Source organism: Pagrus pagrus, assembly GCF_965226575.1.
Source record: "Pagrus pagrus genome assembly, chromosome: 12".
NCBI lineage: Eukaryota > Metazoa > Chordata > Actinopteri > Spariformes > Sparidae > Pagrus > Pagrus pagrus.
Genome location: NC_140196.1, coordinates 7,242,023 through 7,264,258, shown reverse-complemented (window position 1 = coordinate 7,264,258; position 22,236 = coordinate 7,242,023). Strand labels below are relative to the sequence as shown.

The window sequence follows — 22,236 nt, the reverse complement described above, 5'->3', positions numbered from 1 at the left end:
CAGACTTTATCTTCACTATTATTAGCCAATTAATCTTATATACTGGATTTTATTATGGCATTAATGTGTATTAATGGCAGATGGAGGTGATGCTAAGTTTAGTTTAGTGCTGTTTAATCTGTAGCAATGCCTCATATTTTATAAGCTAATGTAAAATGTAACCTGTAAATCATCTTGTAACTATAGCTATAAGTGTAAAGTAGCAGAAAATGGTAATAAGTAATAGTCAAGTAGAGTAAACAAAGAGTAGAGGAGCAGTAATTGTTGGTAAATGGATAACAAACGCATCTAAATCAGAGAACCACCCATTTTTCCTAACTGCAAACATTAAGTCTTTGTGTGGCTGCAGATCATTTTAATCCCATTACATAATCACGTTGCCTCTGGTTTATCAATTTAACAAAGCGATAGCACTAACTTTGCTTTCTAAAGATACATACAACAACCAATGATTCAGCTGAAATCCCACTCAGAGGCTGCTGCTTGTCTAATCTATGTGAAGATAGTGACTCGGGGGTCCTGCTCTGAAAGAGTGGGGGGGATTAGGGGGACAAAGTTAATCAGATTATGCCACTGTTTGCTTTAGCAGTTAGTAACAGCGAGAGAATGTGGAGAGGGAAGAGGGAAGCGTTGGTAATCTTGTTAGAAGCAAAAGAGCCGATGTGTAACTTTACCCACAAATACACCCGACAGACAGCTTCGGATGAGTGCAGCCAGTTCTTAACTGAGCCTGTGGCAACAACACATGAGTCTGGAGGATGAAGGACTCGTGAAGCTTAGAAAGGAGCCAGAAATATCAGAGCTAAGATGTTCTGCTTCACACTTGCTTCTTTACTGGAGGCCAACACATCAGCCGGAAAAGGTTCCTGCTTCTCTCTGTAGGTGCATCTACAGGGACATGTTCACCATGGCGCCCTCTCCTGGTGCCATAGATGCCTCTCAGTCACTCCCTCACTCTGCAATGCTCAGCTGATCTGTGCTAGCTGAAGCACCAGTGTGCACCAAACTCAACCGTATGTATGACCTGTTCCTTGACCTTTGCAGAAGACTACTGCTTGTGCTAAAGATGGAGGACAAGTTATAGGATACATGTAGGTGCATTCAGGTTCTTGTTCACACAGGTGTAAATGAGGAATAGTGTTATTTTTATGTTGGTGGACTGACCCTTTAAGATGAATGTTTGGTTTAGCCTGGTTAAGATGTACATCTCCAAATGTCCATGTACACTGATAGTCTTCTTTTCACTGCTTTGTGTCTGTTTAGTATGTTCATATTGTGTAATTGTTCAGGGTTAGCCCCCAGTCTGATGGCACCCTGTGGGCTGGTCTAGGTAGGTACCTTTTTGTTGTGTGTTTTTTATTTACTTGGGTTATTTATAGTTGGTTTATGGTTTGTTTAATTAACTCCACACACTTTTTAATGCAACTAGACTTGATTATGTTGGGTAGGGGTCTTTCTGGGGGGCGTAACATAAATACAGACACTGGCAGACCCCCTGCTGTCCCTATGTTTGAAAAAAAACACCGCGAAAAATGCCCTCTCAGATGCCCCTATGATAGATAAAACATGATGAAGTGCCCTCCAGGATGCCCATCCATAGCGCTCTGGTGCCCCACTGCGTCCAGCTGGTACCCTTTGTTATCTTTTTCTAAAAAAAAATCCTTTCAAACATTTCCAAGGAACCAAAAAATAAATGTGAACAGAGTGATTAGATAGAGGCTATTTTGCACAGATATGAAAACAGGTGTGTCTTGAGATTTTGGCCTGCCCTGTGGCTTGTCTTGGCAAAAACAGTTTCTTTGAAGTGCCTTTGAATCAGAGCTGTAGTATGCTGTATGTGTCCTTAGTGACTTCAAACTAAAAAACTGGTTGCAGACCATCATTCCCTGTGTGTGTTTTTGTTACAGAGGTGTAGTAGTTAAATATATCTGATGTCTCCTAGCCTGTGTTGATAACTCAGGTAATGTGGACTACCTGACTGACATAGAGCTTTTTCCATGTATGAGATGTGAATGGAAGTAAACGTTAAACAAATAAACTGAAGACATTTTTTCTACATGTTTTTATTAATAGTAGATTACCCTGCAGCTTCAACATATACTCTTGACACACTTTTATAAACAGATGACATAAATACTTGTTTTCTCTCACCAGTCATTTACAGAAAAAAGCAACACTATCTTAAGCTTTTTAAATAATCTGTATCAGAGGTGACTTAAGGCATATCATAGTTTTTCCACTATTTCTTGTTACCAACAAACTTGTGCTGACACACATCTGTGTGACGTGGTTCCACTTTATTCCAGTGAAACCGCTGCAGTAACCTCAGTAGACACTAGATGTCCTCATAAGACCACCGTCTACTTCCAGCAGGAGAGTCCCTCTGTGACTTCAGCCTCTCACAGTAAAGCTTCATTACAACCAGCCACTTCACCTTCAGTACGCATACAATCACACCACATCAGTTCCTCGTCCCAAACACTACACGGGGTCCCGTCCTGCTCGCGTTCTGAGGTTCTGCAGAGATGATCCAGATGGCGGGGGCTTTCATGAAGTCCCTGTCCATGACCTTGTTCTCCTCGGCCCGGGCCATCGCCTCCAGCTCCGGGGAAGTTTCTGGGCACCAGTCTGCCATGAACTTATCCTTGGCCTCGCAGTAGTTCACCACCACCTCCTCGGGCTGCTCCCCAAACAGCCAGTCTGGAAAACAGAAAGAGATCAGCGTGAAACAAGCACTTTTAGCATCTTCTGGCTACAGAGAGGTCACCAACCTGCAAAGTCATGCATGAGGTCTTTGATGAGGTGGCCAATGATGGCATAAAGAACACCAAACAAGATAAACAAGGCCATGAGCAGGTAGAGGACGTAGGTGGGCAGGTGGACCGCATCCCGAGAGGGGGGTTTGTAGCTCTCGAAGAACACCATCCCGTCTTCTTCCCTGTAGCGAACGTTTAAGCCCTCCGTCACTGCATCCATTGCTGTCTGCGAGTCTTTGAAACTGCTGTCACCCTGGGGATCCACTTAATACCTCAGTGTCACCGCTGTCTCGGATGGTGCAGGCTACATCTTATACATCTTTCACTGCAAACCCACAAAAAACTGTAGACTTTGGAAAGTGTGTCTGCAGCATTTCTGCATAAAATAACCAAAAGTTTAGCAACCGGAAGGTGAACAAAAAAACTTTCCAGGAAGCAGGCAAGGATTCTCCAATTCACTTCACTCTTCACAGCCCCGGACGAACACTACACCGACCGAGAAAGACTTCAGCTGAGATTACAACCACCCTGACAAAGTCTTCATTTTGTTTCCCTGTACAGACTCCCTGTGTGGCTGCTTGTGGAGTTACGCAGATGGAAACTAGATTAACTGCAGCAGCTTGAGGTACTCAAGGTCAGAGGAACGATGCTGCCAGCACAGTTTCCAAATGAGGTGGAGAGATGCATATAGAAACACATGCATCCATATCTATCTATCTATCTATCTATCTATCCATCTATCCATCTATCTATCTATCTATCTATCTATCTATCTATCTATCTATCTATCTATATGTCTTTTTATCTATCTGTCTATCTGTCTATCTATGGCTTACATCTTTATGGGGGCAGTATTTAATATGGCTAATGTACAGTAATCTAACAGTAATCTAATCCTTGGCCTTCACAAATAAGGTCACCGCCCCTGACTCAACCAGGTATTAGAGGAATGTAAGATGGATTAACGAACACGGACAAGACATAACGACACTCTTGTATTATTCAGTTGTTTACTGGAGAGAAGCTTAGTCCAACACCAGAACAAGAAAAACCGATCATTCAGCAACACGTGTGACAAAACAGCAATTCACGTACAATTTTACAAAACGTTCTCGATGTTTTTTTTCTTTGGTGTATTTGACATTTTTGTCAAGACGCTCAGATGAAACGTCTTCTTCACAGCTCACGTCATCATCTACTGAGGTACAGACTTTACATTTCTTAGCATGAGACATCATGTGGGCACAAAACAACGATAAATAACGCAAGGTATTTTTCAATGACTGACAATATGGACCTGGTTCACAAACATTTTTAATAAGTAATCACAGAAAGCATTTGTCATCAGCAAATTGAATACAAACTATAGGTGTTTTTTTTTATATAAAACAGAAATGCATTGAATCTCTACAGCAAACAGACAACACCGATCACTGATATGACAAAGCTCAAAGGGAGGTGACGTAAGGGGTCATGGGGCAGGCGAAGGTCACACTATGAGTAGATATCCGTTTGTCCCAGAGGAGGGACGAAGTGATGGAGCTTCTCAGAGGAGCAGGGGAGGACGGACGGCGAGAACCCGGCAGCAGCCCGTCCTTTTCGTTCTCCATCTTCAGCCGGTCTTTCTCCATCGTCAGCTTACTGGAAACGCTCGGTCGCCGCTCTTCTTCTATTTCTGCTCTCCCCTCCTCTAAATCATCCTCCTTCAGTTTGGGGCCAAGAATCCAGTCTGCGAGGAGAAAAAATAGAACAAAGTGAGAAGGAAGTAGAATAAAAAATGACTTTCTCTGACTTCTGTGTGATTTAAAGGGGCACTCCACTGGTTTTACACATGAAGCTCAGTTTATAGGTATTGGGGAGGACTGAAAACTGTCCCCTGATGCCCCCATGTTCGGAAAAACGCAGCTAAAAGGTACCCTCTATGATGCCCATATGGTAGATGAAAATGTCAATGCCCTTTCTGCGCACTGCTGGTGCCCTTTTTATTTATTATGCCCTCAAACATCCTGTGCGCCACTGGGAAGAAGGGAGGAATCCGGGAAGACACTGACAGCAGAAATTGTTCTGAAAATGTGTTTTCATCTCCTGTTAAAGTAAAAAAGTAAAAACCAACTCAAGTGAGCATTACAAACTAAGTGCAAACCTCAATGGAGACTCAGTTTTGCTGTTTCCATCAGTCTCGTCTTATGAGATACTTCAAAATGCGAATAAAAATACTGGATAGAAACACGGCTTTCCAGTTTCATTATGTGAAACGTACAGTAGGATGCGGTGTGTTTGGGACTAAGGTTCTGGATATCTTGGGCTCCCAATTTGTGGAAGTGTGACAGAAAACCACCAGAGTGCCCCTTCAAGGTGCTACGTTAGCAACAATCAGTCACTCAAACTATAATCAGTTTTTCTGCGTTCACCTTAATGGTACAACAAGGAAACACTTGGGTTGGTCATCACGCAACACGGTCATCCAAAAGGGAGGAAAGGGAAAGACCAAACACAGGACTCCGCAAAAACGTGGACACCAGAGTGGAAAGAGTGATGGGAAGGAGAGGTCACCATCCACTGAGTGGGGGTGGGGGGTTTACCTGCCAGGTCATGCATCAGATCTTTAATCAGATGTCCAACTATGGCATAAGTGGCCACTATGACCAACACCACCCCGATAAGGACATAGACTACGTTCGGCGGCAGAGTTATAGCATCTCTCGCTGGAGGAATGTAGTCCACAAAATAGGCCTCCTCCTCTTTCCCTTTGGACAGCTGGAGGAGCTGTCGCTGCTCAAACACCATCTGTGTGAGGTTCAGGAGGCCTCCTGAGGCGTTCAGGGACACAACTGGTTGTCGGTTCATGGTGGATACTGTCTTTAATGGTCTGTATAAAGGAAGTGTCTTTATTGTCTTGTTGCAGATCCAAGCTCCTTCGTGGCACTGTGACATTTTTGGAGAACGGGGGCGAGACGAGGAGGGAGAGTGACAGAGCGTTAGAAGTTTTCGAACATTTTTATATATTTTTTTTTTGAGTTGGGGAGAATGTCAGGATGGATGACAGGTGGAAATGTCAAGATGGTTCACGAATGAGTGGCAGCTCTCTGTCACAGAGTTGTGCTTCGGAAATGTAGTTCACCAGACAAGAAAAACGTGATGGCATAAGTGTTCCCATTCTCCTAATCTTTCGTCTAGACTTAAATCCCAGCATTCCTCCTTCTAGTCTTTCGGAGAGGGGGTCCTCGGTCAAAATATCCAGGGGAGTGAGGAGTGTGAGACGGCGGAGAGGTGAATATAGGACAGACAGAGTTAATAGGATTGAGTCTGTTAGAGAGCAATATCAGCTTTCCATCTGCAGGGATTAGAGATATGAGCGAGGAGAGGTGGACAGTAATACGCCAAAGAGGCTTATGGTCCTCCATGACTACGTTGCATATATATATATATATGTATGATACATATATTACAGCAAAGCCACTTTCTCCTGGGTTTAAACTGGCCTTGATTTATGGATTTTCCACGCTTTAAATTCATCTTTGAGCACAGCAGGTCCACTTCTTATGTTCTATAAATATCCTGTCACATAATTCACTGATATGACACTATATTTTCATGGCTCATTCGCTTCATAATAGAGCAGATGGTGATATTTCAATGTGAGATTTGTGACCAATGAATATTCCCTTGGGGAGGAAGACTTTACATCATCAAACATCAAATTCAATGTATGAAAGACTGCTGTGAAATTGATAGAGAACAACATATAAGCTCCATTTCTGGTATAAATTATGAGAAACAGGAACGACAACATGTCGATGGAGCGAGGAAGTGTGAAGTTTTAAGGCTTAACGATTCCTTACCTTGTGATCAAAACTTGTAACAGCTCCTCAAGTCTTTTTTTCGACTTGTGAATGAAAGGATTTCCAAATTGTTGTGTTGTCATTACACACAGACGGCTCTGGAAACAACCACAAACACAAACGTCATGCAAACAGAAGAATTACTGCAAAACTAAAGGAACAAAACAAAGCAACAAAAAAAAGCCGCACCGTCATTTTTCTCTACATGTGGGCAGCTAAACAGTGATCCAGAAATAAAAAATAAACTTTATCCTTCCAAATCCTCTCGGTGGAGCATCAGGCCTTCTCGTCAGGTTTAGACTCATCTGGAGCCGTCTTGGAAACTTTTATAAACTGAGAAACGAGAAACTGCCATTCTATGATGGTGAAGGCGACATTCATAAAAAGAATGAACCAAGAGACCGGGTGCAGCCCGTAGTAGAAGGCATGAGTCATGATGTGCAAAAGCCGAACGAGGAGATCTAAAAATATATCAAAGGGTGACTGAAAAACCAAGTCTGCAGCAGCTGAAAAAGAGACGAGTGCGAGGTCTCTCTCAGGACGAGGCTGTCACGAGAGTAAGGCTGCGTGTGTCAGCGTCAAGGTGTTCTGTGGTAATCCTTGACAGGATTTGATCGACACCGCCACCAGCTACACCTTTTACCTAAGTCGGCAGGCGGCAAAACACAAGATGGGGTTCATTTAGCTTCACCTGCAGATTTAAACAGCTGGTTCACACTGAAAACCACAAAATCACAGATAGCAACAAGTGTGATGCAGTGTACACTCAGTGGCCACTTCGTTAGGCACACCTGTCCAATATAACACAATCCAACACAAATACTTTTACGATACCTGTAATGGTGTTTTTGACACTGGTCGTGTGTTTTAGAGGGGATGTCAGAGATGTTTGTTAAAGTCTGCTCCATTTATGTACGTAAATAGAGGCCAAAAAACCGGAAACACCTTTCAATAAAATGTAGTCCAGCACAAAAACCCATGACCTCAAAATTTATACTGTTGGATTTTTGACAATGTCAACAAAAAACAAACATTATAAACTTTATACAGATATAAATGGCAGCGTGATTGTATTGAATTGTTGAGTTTCTCATCTTTTCAATCCTCTATATTGTATTGCATTAGACTGTTGGCTACATGTGGTACCAAAGTGGTCACTGAGTGTACTCCTGTGCCAAAGTTTGAGATAAATCCTGGACATTACCTGTATCAGTATGAATGACTCCTTTCTCATTCACTTGTAGGATCCATTCAGCTCAGTAAGGTGTATAGGTTAACAAAAGGGGGTTTTCCAAGTCTTCTCCAGGTGAAACAGAAAGCAGGTCAGTTACACAATCTCCACAGAAAGCACTATAAGCGGGGCTGCTCTTGCAGACTAGTCCTAAGCAAAAGTCAGTCCATATCTACTGTGCCTCCCTCAGGCTGGGGTGACTATCTTCTTGGGTTTGTCCTCTGGCTCCATCATCCACTTCCAGTAGGCATCACCCAGGATGAAGCTCCAGTAGACGACGGTCAGAGATGTGTTCACGGTCATAATGCCGATGATCAAAGGGTGCCACATGGCGGCAGGCTGTGCGAACTATTTCAAAAGATGTGTGTCACCTCAAAAAAACGTGTGTCTGCTGTGTGGGCGAAGAGTTGTCTGATTGGATCTGTCCGTTTCTACTCTCTCCATGGACTCCCCACCCCTGACTACTCTCTCTCTCCACTGGTCACTAAGTTCCTGAGGCCACAGCAGCATTAATCCTCTTCAGCCGCTTTGTTACAGGAGATAAAGTTGCTTTCGATGCAGGGCCTGCTTTAGTAATGTTGTCCATACATAAGAGGCTGTTATGTCATACATACGTGCAGTCTATAGAATAAAAAGCAGGAAAAAAAGAGCGGTTCGAAGCAGGTTTTTGTTAAGAAACGGTTCAAGAAATGTGACTTAAGAAACAACATAATCTCTGTTCTGAACTTTATGTTCTTTCTCAGATGTAATCCAGAATCTAATCAAGACCGGAGACATCAGACGGAGGACTTCTTAATCTTACACCAACACGGGACAGATGGCTCCTTTAATCGAACCCCAGGGGCCACAGGGGCCTAGACAGCACATCAACATGGGTTTTGTTTTCTCTGTCATTACAGATTCATCCTATGTGTGTTTATAATCCACAAACTGAATGAAATGGAGTCAGTGGGTCGAAAAAGACATTAATGACAGAGAACATGAGAGCACTTCCTCCACCAGGGGGCAGTCTGTGCAAGCACACACTGATTGGTGAATGAAGATAGGGTCGTTAATTGAAATGAATCGCCTGGTAGAGTTGAACTGCACTGAATCGCACCCAATATCCCCAAATTGCGCGTTTCCACTATGACAAATGCGCATTTTACGCATTACGCACGACTCAGCAGTCTTTTATCTGACCGTGGCATCGCTACCTTTAAATTTTCACCCATTCCTGAGTTGAACTTTGAGACCTACAGATAGCAGACACATTGCAGCAGCGTATCGTTGTCACGGATCAAAAGGCAACAGGTGACACTCCTTTTAATTATCCGCCTCCCTCCGTGTGTGCCAGTGGAGAAGACACTGCGCGTCTAACATGCGTCGCTTCACACCTGAGCGTGTTTAGCAGGAATATTTCTATCTGGACGTCTGTTTGTTTTTTGTTTTTCTCAAAAAGAGGTCAAACAAACACGTTTTTTTTTTCTTCAACCATGAGGCCGCCGGTGTCAGTGTCCGTGTGCCTCCTCTCTCTGCTGGCTCCTGGAGTTTTGTACACCATCAACAACGTCCCCGCTCTTCAGGAGTAAGTTTGATAACTTCACTCTCATCTTGGCCTGCAGTAAGGAGGTATCTCTCGGTGTAAAGCCGATGATGTTAATAGGCTTATGAAGCGGCCCACAGCCTGGAGGGAAGAGGAGGTTTAGCGAGGGTGTGTTTTTTTATCCTGAGGTAACCTCATTTCTACTAGCTGTGGAGATTCGTAAAGCCTACACGGAAAACAAGATTCACTTAAGCCTTGAAGGTAAAACTAAGTGAATTCAAGGGAAGTGTAATCTCTTAAAAGTGAATTAATTAATCATCCTGAGTGTAAGGCTTTTAACATTCAGATGCATCCCCGTTGGCCCCAAGATCAGTGAGAAGTAATGTTTGAATTGTCTTTACTTCATGAGATGATGTTGGTTTAATTGGTGTTCAAAACTTGACCAGCTTTGCATCTCCAGGATACTTCTACCTGAAACTTAAAGTCAGTGAAAGGTCTTTGAGTTTGATGTCTAAAGAAGTGGAGACCTTTTTTATGAAAGGATTAGAGGAGTTTGGGCCCTTTGAGTCCAAATAAAGAGCGCTGAGGTAAATTCTCTGAAAAGAAAATGGAGGAACAGGTGGACTGAATTGAATGCAATGGTTTCGAGGGTGATGCACAACCTGAAAACCTTCATTTATCACCTTTTGTTCTGATGAAAGTATGAATATAAATAGAGTAGTTCAAATTAGTGCTGCGACTGATGATTATTCATTTTTCCACCTGCTGATTATTATGTCGATGAATAAAAGGAGGAAAGGTGCAGGAAACATCTCTCGGTTCTCATAATTTTCTAAAGCACACGGTGACACATTAAACAGCCTCAAACCCCCAAAAGGACACATAAAAGCAGCAGATCCTCCCAAATGAGGAGCTGGAACCAGTGAATGTTTAGTGAGACCCTCGTTCAAAACATTTTATTTTAGCATTTAAGGTGAAAAATAGGTATGAAACTGTCAATAATGTTTTTAATGGCTGAAGACACTCATTTGGGTATATTCAAGGGTACTTAAGTACAAAGTAGAATACAATTTTATAAGAAAACTCCACCACACCGGTGTATTTCTGCTCAAAACCTGCTGTCAGGCATAATATATCCAGCTTGTCACTCAGAAAACATGTGGAAATAATTTTTTAAATGACATTTTAAAATGTATCTGTATAAAACATGATTTTTTTTTAATTTATCTCTGTGTTAGCTTTGACCGAAGAGATAATATCTGTGAATATTTCCACCCCATCACATTACACCCTGTCACAGGTGTGAAATGGTGCCTAAGCTCGCAATAATATGTTTCATTGCAGGCCTAATATATTCAGTACAATTCTACATTTGGTTTGATTTCATGGATTGACCCATCTCAGCTATAAAAGATGACTTAAACAATCAATCATCAAAATAGTTTCCTTAGCTCAAGTTAATATGCTTAAAGAGTTGCAGACTTGCACAGATGAGCTGATCACCGTCACTGTTTCTCCTCAGACCTCTTCCTATCCTGGGAGTGGGAATGGTCGTCCTGGGATGTGTTCTTCTTCTCACTCTCCTCATTGTGCGAAACCAGAAGAAAGTGGACCCCTTATTCTACGGTACATCACACGCTTTAACACCCATCAGTGAACCGAAGATGGAGTCTTGTTATTTCACTGTGCCTCCTGTGTTCCTCTCCAGCATTTGCAGAGTTTTCTTTCACCTGCCTGGTGGGTCTGACGAACGCTTTGGAGCAGGATGGGTTCATCTCTGGCTTCATGGGCTTCTACGTAAAGAAGGTAAGAAGAGATGCACTGAGCTAAACCTTCCCCCTCTCGTTTCAACGTTTAAATTCATCGTGTGCTGTCGATGTCTCTTCAGGGCGAGCCTCACATGAGCACGGCCTACGCTGTGATGATGTCTTACTGGGAGGGCGTCCTTCACTACCTCCTCTTCCTCATTATCATCCACCGCATGTTCAAAGGGTAAGCTCATCACAACCTGTCCTCTGTTTTCAGAGTGTCCTCGTATTGAAACCTGTTGATTTTCTGTCCACGCAGGAAGTCGTACCGCAGCCTGGCGCTGCTGTGGGCGGGCTCCTCGATGGCCCATCAGATTGTCCTCATCCCAGGAGTGGTTGTTGGTGAGTGCTGCTTACACGAAAGCTTTGATCCGTCACATCATTATCCGTGTTGTTGTTTGTGGCTTTTTCTATGAATGATGTTCTTGTTCCTGCAGGTAAATATGGGTCTAACATCCGACCAGCCTTTTGGAGGAACATCCCCTTCTTTTTGGCTCCTTTCTGGGCGGCGTCTCTGCTCTTCAGCAGACCCAGAGAGATGCCCGTCGTGACAGCAGACAAGGTCAGTTAAGACATTGTGTATCTCGAGTACTAGTGTTTTCCCTTTTAAGGACTGTTTCCTAAGGACCTGCCGTTCCCCCTGAAAAAGTCCCTGTTTGGGGAGTAGTTCAGAGTACTTGGACTCTCTCCATCTAGGACTTCTAGATGGAGAGATTCCAGCTCTCTCTTTGTCTGTAAAAAAGTTAGTATGAAAAAAGAGCCCTTTGCGATAGAGAATCAACTAAAAAACACTCTGAAACCAGGCTTAAGTAGTGATGAAGTGTACAATTTACATGTATTGTTTGTGTGTTGACCAGATTTCAGTGGAGCAGAAGAAGAGTCTGCTGTTTCGACCCGTTGACCTCCTCCTGTCACTCCTGTTACTCGCGGCAGGGGCCTTCTCCGTGTTCAGAGGCTTTGTGAGTAAAACTACATGTTCAGCATCTCTGCTCACTTGAGACACGAGGTCGCACGTACAGCGTGGATATTATAACTCACTCCCGCTCTGCTCCAGGTGGTGCTGGACTGTCCTCTAGACGCCTGTTTCACCTACGTCTACCAGTACGAGCCCTACCTCAAAGACCCAGTGGGCTTTCCCAGGGTCATGGTGAGTCTGGAGAAAAATGCACGCTGGACTGAACCAAATCTACTGCGTCTTCTTGGTCCTAATGATAACTGATCTTTTTGTGCAGATGCTGGCGTATTTGTTCTACGCTGTGCCGCTGCTGACCGTCTTCATCTACGGTCTGAGAACACCTGGATGCAGCTGGATGTTGGACTGGACCATCTTCTTTGCTGCAGCCATGGCTCAGGTAACTTTCTAACTATGTCTTTGCAGTTATTGATATCCTTTTGAAAAAAGCAGCATGAAGTTGACCCGCTCCTGCTCTTCTCTCAGACCCAGTGGTGCCACATCGGAGCATCTCTGCACTCCCGCACTCCCTTCACGTACCGAGTCCCAGCAGACAAGTGGTGGCCTGTTATCGGCCTCAATGCGTTGCTCGCCGCCGCCCCGGCTCTGCTGGCCCTGCGCTGCTACAGCAACCCCGCTTATTTTATGAAACCCGTTCCCAAGGGACAGGCCAACAACGAGAAGAAGAAAAACTAGACCGCACACACACACACACCAACCAGCCACGGACTGCCGAGGAATACTTCACGCTGTGACAAGGCAAATGTTTTCTGGGGACTCTCGATGGCACACAAACTGCATTAAACACACAATTTTTCATCCCGGAGGAAATCTAAAAACTGCTGTCTGAGTCAACTGTTGAAAATCAGTCACCTCGTGAAGCGGCAGCACTCCCTGCATGGACTATTGGACCCTGATAAGAGGGCAGTTGATGGAGGCGAGGGCTGTGCTCAGCCAGCACAGCTTTCCGGTGACTCATGCAGACACCCAGTTGGTATCTTCACAAACTATAACTATTAACTTGGATTGTACATGTCGGTGACTGTCATTTTTATGCATCTTCTTACGTAGAAATCCACATTAAATCTCCACAGCGAGTCAGTGAAAACTATCACAGCTGACGGTGCTTAAAAACTGTTAATATAAAAGGGGTTCATGAAGGCTTGAGATGATGGCAGAGATAATGTCGATGAAGGAGAAAGTCCACCTGGTGCCTTACACGCAACATATTTACATGTTGCCACATGCATGATTTCAGGTTTTTGTGAATTGATTATTCACTTGGTTTATGAAATATCAGGGGAGAAAGACTCACGGTGACTTCTTGAATTAGTCGGTTTTGTCTGACCAACTGCTCCAAATCCAAAAATATTCAGTATGAAATCATTTAAAAGGGAAAAGCATCAACACTTCACACTTGAGAAACTGAAACCAGAGATTATTTAGTGTATGTGCTCGATTTCATAACTTATAGTTGTATTTCTGTCCATCAACTAATTGACTTATCGACAAACTACTTTGCCTCTAGTTGTGTACATCTGTGTGGTTTCATGGTCCATTTTATTTTTGCAAAATAAAAACGAAGTTGAAAAATGAAGCGCTGAGCTGGGCTTGTTTTTGTTTAAAAAAAGGCGTACAGATTAATTCGAGCAGATCGCAGTATGTGTGAGTGTCTGAGTGCACAAACGGAGCGGGTCGGTTGTCTGACTCGACTGTCCTCACATGTCAATATCGTCTCCAGTCGGTGATGTCATCGTGCCCTTCGTGCAGCGAAACGTTGGCCCAGTTAACTCTGCTGTCCAACTGATAAGAGGTGAACCCTGGATTTAGGTGAGCCGCACAGAGCGGCCAAACAAATGATCTCATGACACGTCGGTCAGCTGTCCGTGGCCCGGACTGTTTTTGTCTTGGGTGCCAAAGGACCTGAAGTAACGCATGCCTTGTTTAAAGGTGGACACTGGTGTGTTTTAGGGGCGGTGTTCTGAAATGTGACAACTTTTGGATCAAGAAAAATCCTATTTGGTGTTATGACCTCAGTATTTCTAAAATCATGGCAGAAAATTTCAGGTTAGACGAAACAAATAGACAACTCCAGTCAACTGTAAAGATAAGTGTTCATTTTTAAGACCAAGCTTTGGTAACCTTAATTTACTTCTGGAAAATTGAATTGATTGTTTTATGACACTTCTGTTGGTTTATTAACTTTTCTGTTGTTTGTGTCGTCCCCCTGGTGAGCCGTTCTCCTCTTCCTCAGATATTCTGCTCAGACACAGCGGAGATGAGAAAATTGCCTTGTGAACCAAACAGGATAAAACTATCGCTCGCTGAGAAGAGTGAAAAACAAAGTGAGCAGCAAAGCTCACAAAGGTAAAGCCAAAGTAAAGGGGTTTGATGGAGTTTTATCTGCGGGGGTGCAGGGGTGACATGATAGAAGCAATCTCTGAGGACAACAACACTTTCCTGTCTAAAGCTAATGGATTTGGGGATCTGTACACACTCCAGTAAAAAAAAAACAAAAAAAACAACAGTCCAGGCCAGCAGCTCTGTGTGAGGCTGTACTTGGGCACTGTGATGCTTTGAGATAAATGCTAACATCAGCATGCTAACAAGCTCACAATGGTAATGTTAACATGCTGATGTGAGCAGGTGCAGTGTTTACCTTCTTAGTCTAACATGTTAGGCTAACATTTGCTAATTTCATGGCATCCCATCCAGTAGACGTCCAGACAAACCAGTCAAAGCAGCAAAATGAAAGTGGGGGAAAGTAATTAAGATTGGTGTTGTTAAAAGTAGCCAAAAGTCTATGAGCTGCTGAATGTTAAAACTTGGTCAACCAGTATTGGTGCGTTTTCCTCACATATGGGGCATAAATTCATGTAAAACACATTTTATGTAAGTGTTAAAAATACGTTTATACGTTGAAAAAGAGTAGAATCTAAAAGTTGAGTCTAAATATTCAATTTAAATCTTTTCAATTTAAAAGTGTTTCAGCTAAATCTGAAATTTATATCCAAATTTTCAATCTTAATCTAAATATTAAATCTGAATAGTAAATCTAAGTTGAATCTAAACCTAAACCTGCTTTGGCTCTAGTGATAACTAAAGTCATCATAAGTTGAGTTGCATTTAAGTTGAGTGGAGTGGAAGAATGAAGTAGCAGAAAATGGAAATACTCAAGTAAAGTACATCAGAATTATTCAATAGTTGAGTAGATGTACTTAGTTACACTCCATCACGGATTAGGATTTATCCTCCGGGCACCATAGACGACCAAAGTGGAGGAACGACTGATGGACAAACAGCAACATTGCTATCGCCGCTAACGTGGTTCATAAAGGAGCATACTTAAAAACAATCAGACATGTTGTTGTTCATTTTCTCACTTTATTAAGAATGGAATACAACAGCAGGACAAAAAGTCATAAGAACACCAAAAAAGTGGATGACTGATCAAATATCAAGGGGACCAAAGGACAAAAAATCATGACATCCTAAGCATCATGTAAATATAGCCGTGCAAAGATCCAAAGTATTTAGCAATCCAGATACAATCAAGTGGTTATCTTGAGAAGAGTATTGTTTAGTCCCATCCACACTACCTATGTCAATGGGACATATTCATTAGCTGAGAGTGGTTATGGGGATGGGGGGAGGAATCTATTCGATTGGACAAGGTCCAGCTATTGATCGAGGATCAGCCAATAACAAACACCAACAATATTTACAATACAGAGATTAGAGGCAATCGGATGATTAATTTAGTTTATTGTTGAGTTGGACTTCTATACTGTTATAGAAAAATGACGTTACATCGGCTCGCTTAAGTATAAGTTAGAAAAAAGAAAGCATATCCACTAGCAAATGATTTCATAATAAATAGTAACATAACACCAAAACATAGCAAATATTAGAAAAAAGCATGTCAGTAGAATAAAACGGACCAGCTATCAGGAGCGTCTATGGAAAAAAAGTAACACTACAGTACACATACAAAAAGCTCAGGGTTACAGGGACTGAATGCTATCTTGCATCAATTACATCTGTGCTTTGTAAACAGAATACTAGGGTGAGAGTCGTTTTTCATGTAGGACGAGCAAACCTTTACAAAAAACAGAAGTGACTCAGCACTTTTTCTAAGTTTCTCTCTGACATGCACACGCTCACACACACGCTCACACACCGCTATCAGTCTGACAGGCCGAGAGAGGGCTTCAGTTGGTAGAGGATTTACCGTACTGAGGTGTTAGGAGGACGGGGTGTTAACGACAGTTAGTGTTACAGTTAGTGTTCGCATGGACCTCGGTTAAAGGAAGCGGGGGGGTGAAAACAAAGAGAAGCATCGAAAACACCCGAATTAGCTCGGGGGACAGGAGATGTGTAGATATGTTAAGAGTAAGAAAACCTTATTTGTCAGGAGGAATAAAGCTAAACAGAGCATGGCTAGAAGCAGGGGGGGGAGGAGATGAGGGTGATGTGAACTACCGTCTGTCTTTATGGGCCATGGTTAGCACCTAGGCGTTGCAGATGTTGTATTATTTGGTTCAGTAGTAGCTGTGTGCGTCCTCTCTGGCCTTGTGTCCCTCTCCTCCGTGTCTCCTGTGGCCGCGGCGTTCATGGTGCTGATTGTGGTGGTGGCGTCGGTACCGGTGAGATCTCCGGGCTGAAAAGAGGACGGAAACAAATAGATTTTTTGTTATACACGTCACAACTATCAACTGGTTGTGTCTTTGTACTTCTCTTAAAGATATGAATTAGTTAGCTTTAGTCCTTTAGCTTGTTTTATTGCACATAAGAACATAACTAAAACATTTTGATCAGGATTCATTAAGTATGTTTATTTTAAGAATCGTCATCATCATTGTGGAAAACTATGTAAATGTAAATGGCGACACTGTTTTCTAACTCATCTCAAACATATTTTGTTGTTTCTGTTCTGCCACTTTTGTTACTTATCAGCGTGCACACCAACACATCTACGACAACAGATTTCAAGCCTACATGGTGGCATTGGGGCAGTTATCTGCAGACTCTTTCATACATGGTGTCCACTGCAGCCATTTTTAACCCTTTAAGTTGGAGTTCGGCGACAGAAGGTGATCGAAATTGTTTTATCTGGATGTTAACAACATTTTTCTCTGACTCAAAATACGTCTGTCCACTCCAGTGGATGCGCCACTTGTATGTCTGAATCTCTCAGACATAATGTAGGGCTAACTTAAAACAAAACCCATGATGTCATAACAATATAATGTGTTGAAAACTTGTATGTTGAAGTAAGCGTGTTTAACGCTGTGATCCCGCCCTCTCACTGAAGTTACATAGTGCAGAAACAAGTGACAGGGAGGGTGGAGTGGCTGAGACAGAGACACTGTACCATCAACATGATTTTGAAGCTGTTATTCAAAGGTAAAAAAGTTACATAATGTTGCTTTAAATAGTCTGCAGATTGTATCTAAATATAGTCCAATAGGCAGAATATTCCCTTCACTGGAGTGGACAGATGTATTTTCAGTCGCAGACAAAAGATGAGCCAGACGTTATTATAAAAAATCGAGATGAAAGTATTTCTTTCATCTGGTTGAAAAATATTGTTTTTTACCAGTCTGGTTTTCTGAGAAATAAAAGGATTTATTCCCGAATCACTTTTTATACCACGGTGGTGGGCGTGCTGTATATATAACTCCTTCAAAATAACATATACGGAAGTTAATGGTTCTTCGCTTTACGAGTAATGACAAACATTGAACAGAGAATATTACTTTCTGATTTAATCATGCATGAATGGACTAGTTTGCACTTTTATTCCCTTTTATGCCTTCAGTAGTGAGTCTACGATAGAAAGATGGCAGGAAATGAAATGAGAGCGAGAAGATGAGTCACATCCAACAAAAATCCCCTCTATGACTTAAAACATGAACAGTGGCCCTGACCGCTTGGCCACTGTGGCACCTCTAACTTCGAATTGATCATTTTTTTCAGTGATTAAAAGACATTTTTTCTGTTTTACTGCGCCAATAAATGTACTGACAGCTGCTCTGGATACTGTATGACCATCAGAGACCAGTAATTTGGCCATATGTATCCAGGAAACCAGAGTAAAAACCATATAATCATTTGCAACGACGACCTGACAGAAGGTTTAGAAATGTAAGTGTGGATCCCCAAAACTGACACGAAGCAGTAAAAGGATATCAAAGCAGTCAAAAACTGATCACATCAATAAATAATACTGAGCACTCACACTTTGTGCAGATGATCTTCGGTCTCTCCCAGCTCCCGTCGGCCCGGCAGCGGGCGGTGGGGATGTGGCGCTGGAAGAAGCCCTCGGCGCACTGGTAACGTACCACTGCGTGGATGTCATAGTGTGACCTCCGTCGACCTATCAAATGGGCGTTCTCCACTGCAGGCGGGGTCCCACACAACACTGCAGGAAATAACATAGCAAAAATGTCACATATAGTGTCTTTTTGACCATATTGTATGTCGAGTGACAACACTGCAGGTGTGTTTTGCCTCTAGATGGCAGCCTTGTGTCTGTGTCTGAGTGTTGAGGCCAGAAGGAGGTAATGGGTCTCTGCAGTAGACAGGGAGTACAGCCAAACCACTGAGGCATGAGACCGCAGCCAGACAAACAAACACTCTCAGACTACTTAATCCCTTTCTCCATGTCCTCCTCCATCTTTCTCCTTCCCTTTTCTAACTCCTCCTGACCATCCTCTGTTTCTGCTTCTGCGTCTTCAGCCCTCTTCGCCTCACGCAATGATCTCATTACCGCATTCACATGCGGGTCGGCCGAGTCCGTGTGGGTGAGTATTAGGAAAACCTGGCAAAAACGGCTCAGAGGACTTTTCAGATCATATTTGTGTGAACAAGGCAGTAATTGGCAATAAGCGCAACTTCAGTTCTGCTGGCTGGACGAGTGTAAGGGAGCCCTAAGGAGGGAGAGACGGCAATAAGAGGAAGATTGAGATTGATATTGCTCTCGAAAATCAATACAGGCTTGAGATTGAATCACAATCTTCACTTAAGATTGTGTTCATTGTCAATTTTTGGAGCCTTTTTGCTGCGGCGACCTTTAATGGAGAAAAAGTGCGAGAGATGCCAAACAACTACTGTGGTCTGACCGACCAACCACCGAGAGAGAAATCCTGTCTGCACGAGGAGCACAAGCACCGATGATGAGCACCGATGACTAACAGGTGGCCAGCTGGTCAGACATAACACACAAGCAGCCAGACTGTATGAAGAGGCTCTCCTCGTGAATTGATTAAATCATACTGGACCTGAATGTGTCAAACAAGGAAGGAACAGGAAGTTACTTTGGTGTTAAGTCTGTTCGCACTTTTGGTCACACATTCAGTCCAGCAGCACCACGGTACCTGTGCCTTTCTTGCAGATGTAGGGCAGGTTGTAGTTGCAGGGCACGTCGTTCCACTTGCCATCCTCATGGGCAATGGTCACCACGCAGTCCTCGCCTCCGGCAAAGAAGTTGTCCGGCTGGCTCTCCCTCCAGTTCTCGTATACCTGCAGCGGCAGCAAACAACAGGATTGAGCCGCATTTACTTTCATTTGTCAGAAACCGTCAGACGGGGAATCTCCAATCTTCTCTAAGAGGATGAAGACTGAGGATGAGATTTTGAGGCTTGATTAAAAAAATGATAGAAAATGAACAGCTTTAAAGGTGATGGAAAGAAATGCTCTCAATCAGTTTCCCCACGATGAGCAACAGAGTCCGTTATGAATACAAAGTCTTCTGCTAAAGTTAGCTTTCATCTTAAACTCTGTCAGGAGAGATTTCTTCATTTTGAGCTTTCCTCACTGGTTCGAAGTGGGTGGGACTCTGTTGGAAAAAAGGTGATGTCACATATTTCTATTGTAGGAAAAGGAAAGAAAAAGAAAACAAAAAAACTTCAGGGTTTGCAAAACCATTGATTTTCAACCTGTAGGTCGAAACTCCCAAGGTGGTGGCAAGTTAATTTCCAGGTGTCGCCAGATGGTTGTGAAATGACATATTTTAGACTGGGGAATGGGTTTTATATTACAGTGCTTGCACCAGGGATATAATTTTCCTTAAAATAGATTTTATTGAGTGTGTTTGTGAGACTGTGTGTGTGTCAAATCAGAACTCGTGCACACGCACACTTTTATTTTGCCACTTTCAGGATGTTGTGTGTTAAATGTTGCAGTGCTGTGTGGGCGGGTGCAGGACAGTCAACACCAACCTGTTTTCTTTGGTGGGTTGTGACTCGAATAAGATTGAGAACCGCTGAGCTAAATCTGGGATGTCTAAGTAATCTAATAGTTTTTTATTTAAAGAAATAAAAGGAGGGTCATTTTTTTAGCCATATAATTTGATGGATAACATATTTTTGCTTTGATATTAATCAAGTTAATTATGATTTGAATACAAAATCTGATGTCACTTGTCTGGTCTGCTAATATTGGAAGCCTGACATCTATCAAATCTGATTAAACACAGCCCTGATGGAGCAGATTATCTGAGTTTTCAGTCAATAAAAGCTCTGTCTTAAACGCTCTGTTTTAGCCCCTGTCTCTTTAAGGCCCCTCCTCCTGAATACCCAGTCTGCTCTGATTGGCCAGCTCACACACGCCTGAGCCAGTATCGCTTACAACATCAGAGCAGCTGTGCTGAATCTGTTCTTACGTGTCAAACTAGCTGCCAGGCATATATTATGCAAATATGTGACCTGGTGATGTAGTGTGATGTCACAATGTCACAGAATTAAAGGCGGGGCTACTGAGGAGGCATTTGAGGAGCAGTGTTTCCTGTGGGAGAGAGGAGCTTCTGTTGGTGCGGACCTTTCAAGCTCTTTTAAATGGACAAGAACATATAAAACACTGGAGGAAAATAAAAATATAAAAAGCACAGTAGGTCTCCTTTAAACGAGAGATTGAATTCTCACATGGCAGCAAGTATTCACAAGGAATCACTGACCAGATCGTTGCTGTCAGTCCACTGAAAGTCCTCCTCCACGGTGCGGTCATTCAGTCCGATCCAGGCGTTGTCGTGACCCAGACCTGTAAAAAACAACAGTGCACATCTAAGAATCATAGATACAGCATCTCAAACCTTTTTTACACTCATCAACTATACTATTTTATCATTTTATTATTAGTGGCTTCCCCCCTCGGCCTCGTCCCCGTCGCGTACATCCCAATGAAACCAAACTGAGAGAAACACACACGTACCGTTGATAAACTCCTGCTCTGTGACGGAGATGACACTACTGAGGTGGGCGCTGTGCTCTCTGCAGTCTTTCTCTGCATCCTCCCAGGTGTGTCTGTGGGTGAAGTACCTGTGGGAGAACGTTACGAAAAGACATATTTCATATATTATGCTGCCAGACAGCATTAAGTGGAACAGAGCGCCGCGGTAAGTGTGTCACGAGTAACTCCAGGGTATAAAGGAGTAATGCAGATAGATAAGGCACCTGTGGTCGCAGGTAAATATAATGTGACTCCATTAATTTTAACAGCACGGCGCAGTTTTTCATCATTCCTACCTGTAGCAGTGGCCGTGGAACTTCCTCCAACCGTGCTCGCAGCCTTCGATGTCTGTAAAGACGAAGGGGGAAGAGGAGGGGAAATGAGAGGAGCCACGATGTTTCATGAACGCTACAGTACGTGCGAGCGTAGTTATGCGAGAGAGGAAGCTCTTTCTCATTTGGCAGATAAAGACTAAAATCTATGACTCTGGCATCTTGAGAGGCTAAACACCTGAACTGTAATTATACAGGCTCGTTTTCAATTCACAGCACACGTGGCCCTCGCTGTGCACTATTAGTATTCATTAATAACACCGAGGGCTGCGGATTCATTTATAACTGCAAAGGTTAGATATTCATTAATTCTCATTACTATCACTCCTACTGCGCACACACACACACACACACACACACACACACACACACACATGCGGGGGACAGCTCTGGACCTGGAGGTGGCTGAAACCAGTGAGGTGATGAATCAGCGCTTGTGTGCATGTTGGTCTCAGTGTATGGTATGAGGGGTGATGAGTGCCACCTACCACACAGACACACGTCTACAACTCATGACAATGAGACTAGATTGCCTCATTTTCTATTGTGTTGCCTTGTACCC

The 22,236-nt window shown here is 43.1% G+C and overlaps 4 protein-coding genes across 5 annotated transcripts in view; 1 reads left to right on the top strand and 3 right to left on the bottom strand.

Annotated features, from left to right (window-relative positions):
• Positions 1–2,461: 2,461 nt before the first annotated feature.
• LOC311266037 (uncharacterized protein) lies at positions 2,462–2,976 on the bottom strand (the record flags this gene model as incomplete). Its single annotated transcript, XM_084368222.1, has 2 exons — positions 2,462–2,700; positions 2,772–2,976. The coding sequence occupies 2 exons, from the start codon at positions 2,974–2,976 to the stop codon at positions 2,462–2,464; spliced, it is 444 nt and encodes a 147-aa protein (XP_084224348.1).
• A 1,076-nt stretch (positions 2,977–4,052) lies between these two features.
• LOC311266036 (uncharacterized protein) lies at positions 4,053–5,603 on the bottom strand (the record flags this gene model as incomplete). Its single annotated transcript, XM_084368221.1, has 2 exons — positions 4,053–4,485; positions 5,339–5,603. The coding sequence occupies 2 exons, from the start codon at positions 5,601–5,603 to the stop codon at positions 4,205–4,207; spliced, it is 546 nt and encodes a 181-aa protein (XP_084224347.1). The 3' UTR covers positions 4,053–4,204.
• A 3,289-nt stretch (positions 5,604–8,892) lies between these two features.
• Positions 8,893–13,711, top strand: LOC311267288 (transmembrane 6 superfamily member 2-like). Its single transcript, XM_084370265.1, has 10 exons — positions 8,893–9,396; positions 10,877–10,980; positions 11,063–11,160; positions 11,243–11,346; positions 11,422–11,504; positions 11,600–11,724; positions 12,020–12,121; positions 12,217–12,309; positions 12,395–12,514; positions 12,601–13,711. The coding sequence occupies exons 1-10, from the start codon at positions 9,305–9,307 to the stop codon at positions 12,808–12,810; spliced, it is 1,131 nt and encodes a 376-aa protein (XP_084226391.1). The 5' UTR covers positions 8,893–9,304; the 3' UTR covers positions 12,811–13,711.
• Positions 13,712–15,478: 1,767 nt separating this feature from the next.
• LOC311267258 (neurocan core protein-like) overlaps positions 15,479–22,236 on the bottom strand; it is a 48,326-nt gene continuing 41,568 nt past the window's right edge. For both annotated transcript variants that reach the window (XM_084370218.1, XM_084370217.1), the window contains exons 15-20: positions 21,639–21,690; positions 21,325–21,431; positions 21,071–21,153; positions 19,494–19,638; positions 18,356–18,538; positions 15,479–16,774 (exon numbers count right to left, since the gene is read on the bottom strand). In XM_084370218.1, the coding sequence (XP_084226344.1) occupies positions 16,656–16,774; positions 18,356–18,538; positions 19,494–19,638; positions 21,071–21,153; positions 21,325–21,431; positions 21,639–21,690 (689 nt within the window). In that variant the 3' untranslated portion in view covers positions 15,479–16,655. The remainder of the gene's footprint in view (positions 16,775–18,355; positions 18,539–19,493; positions 19,639–21,070; positions 21,154–21,324; positions 21,432–21,638; positions 21,691–22,236) is intronic.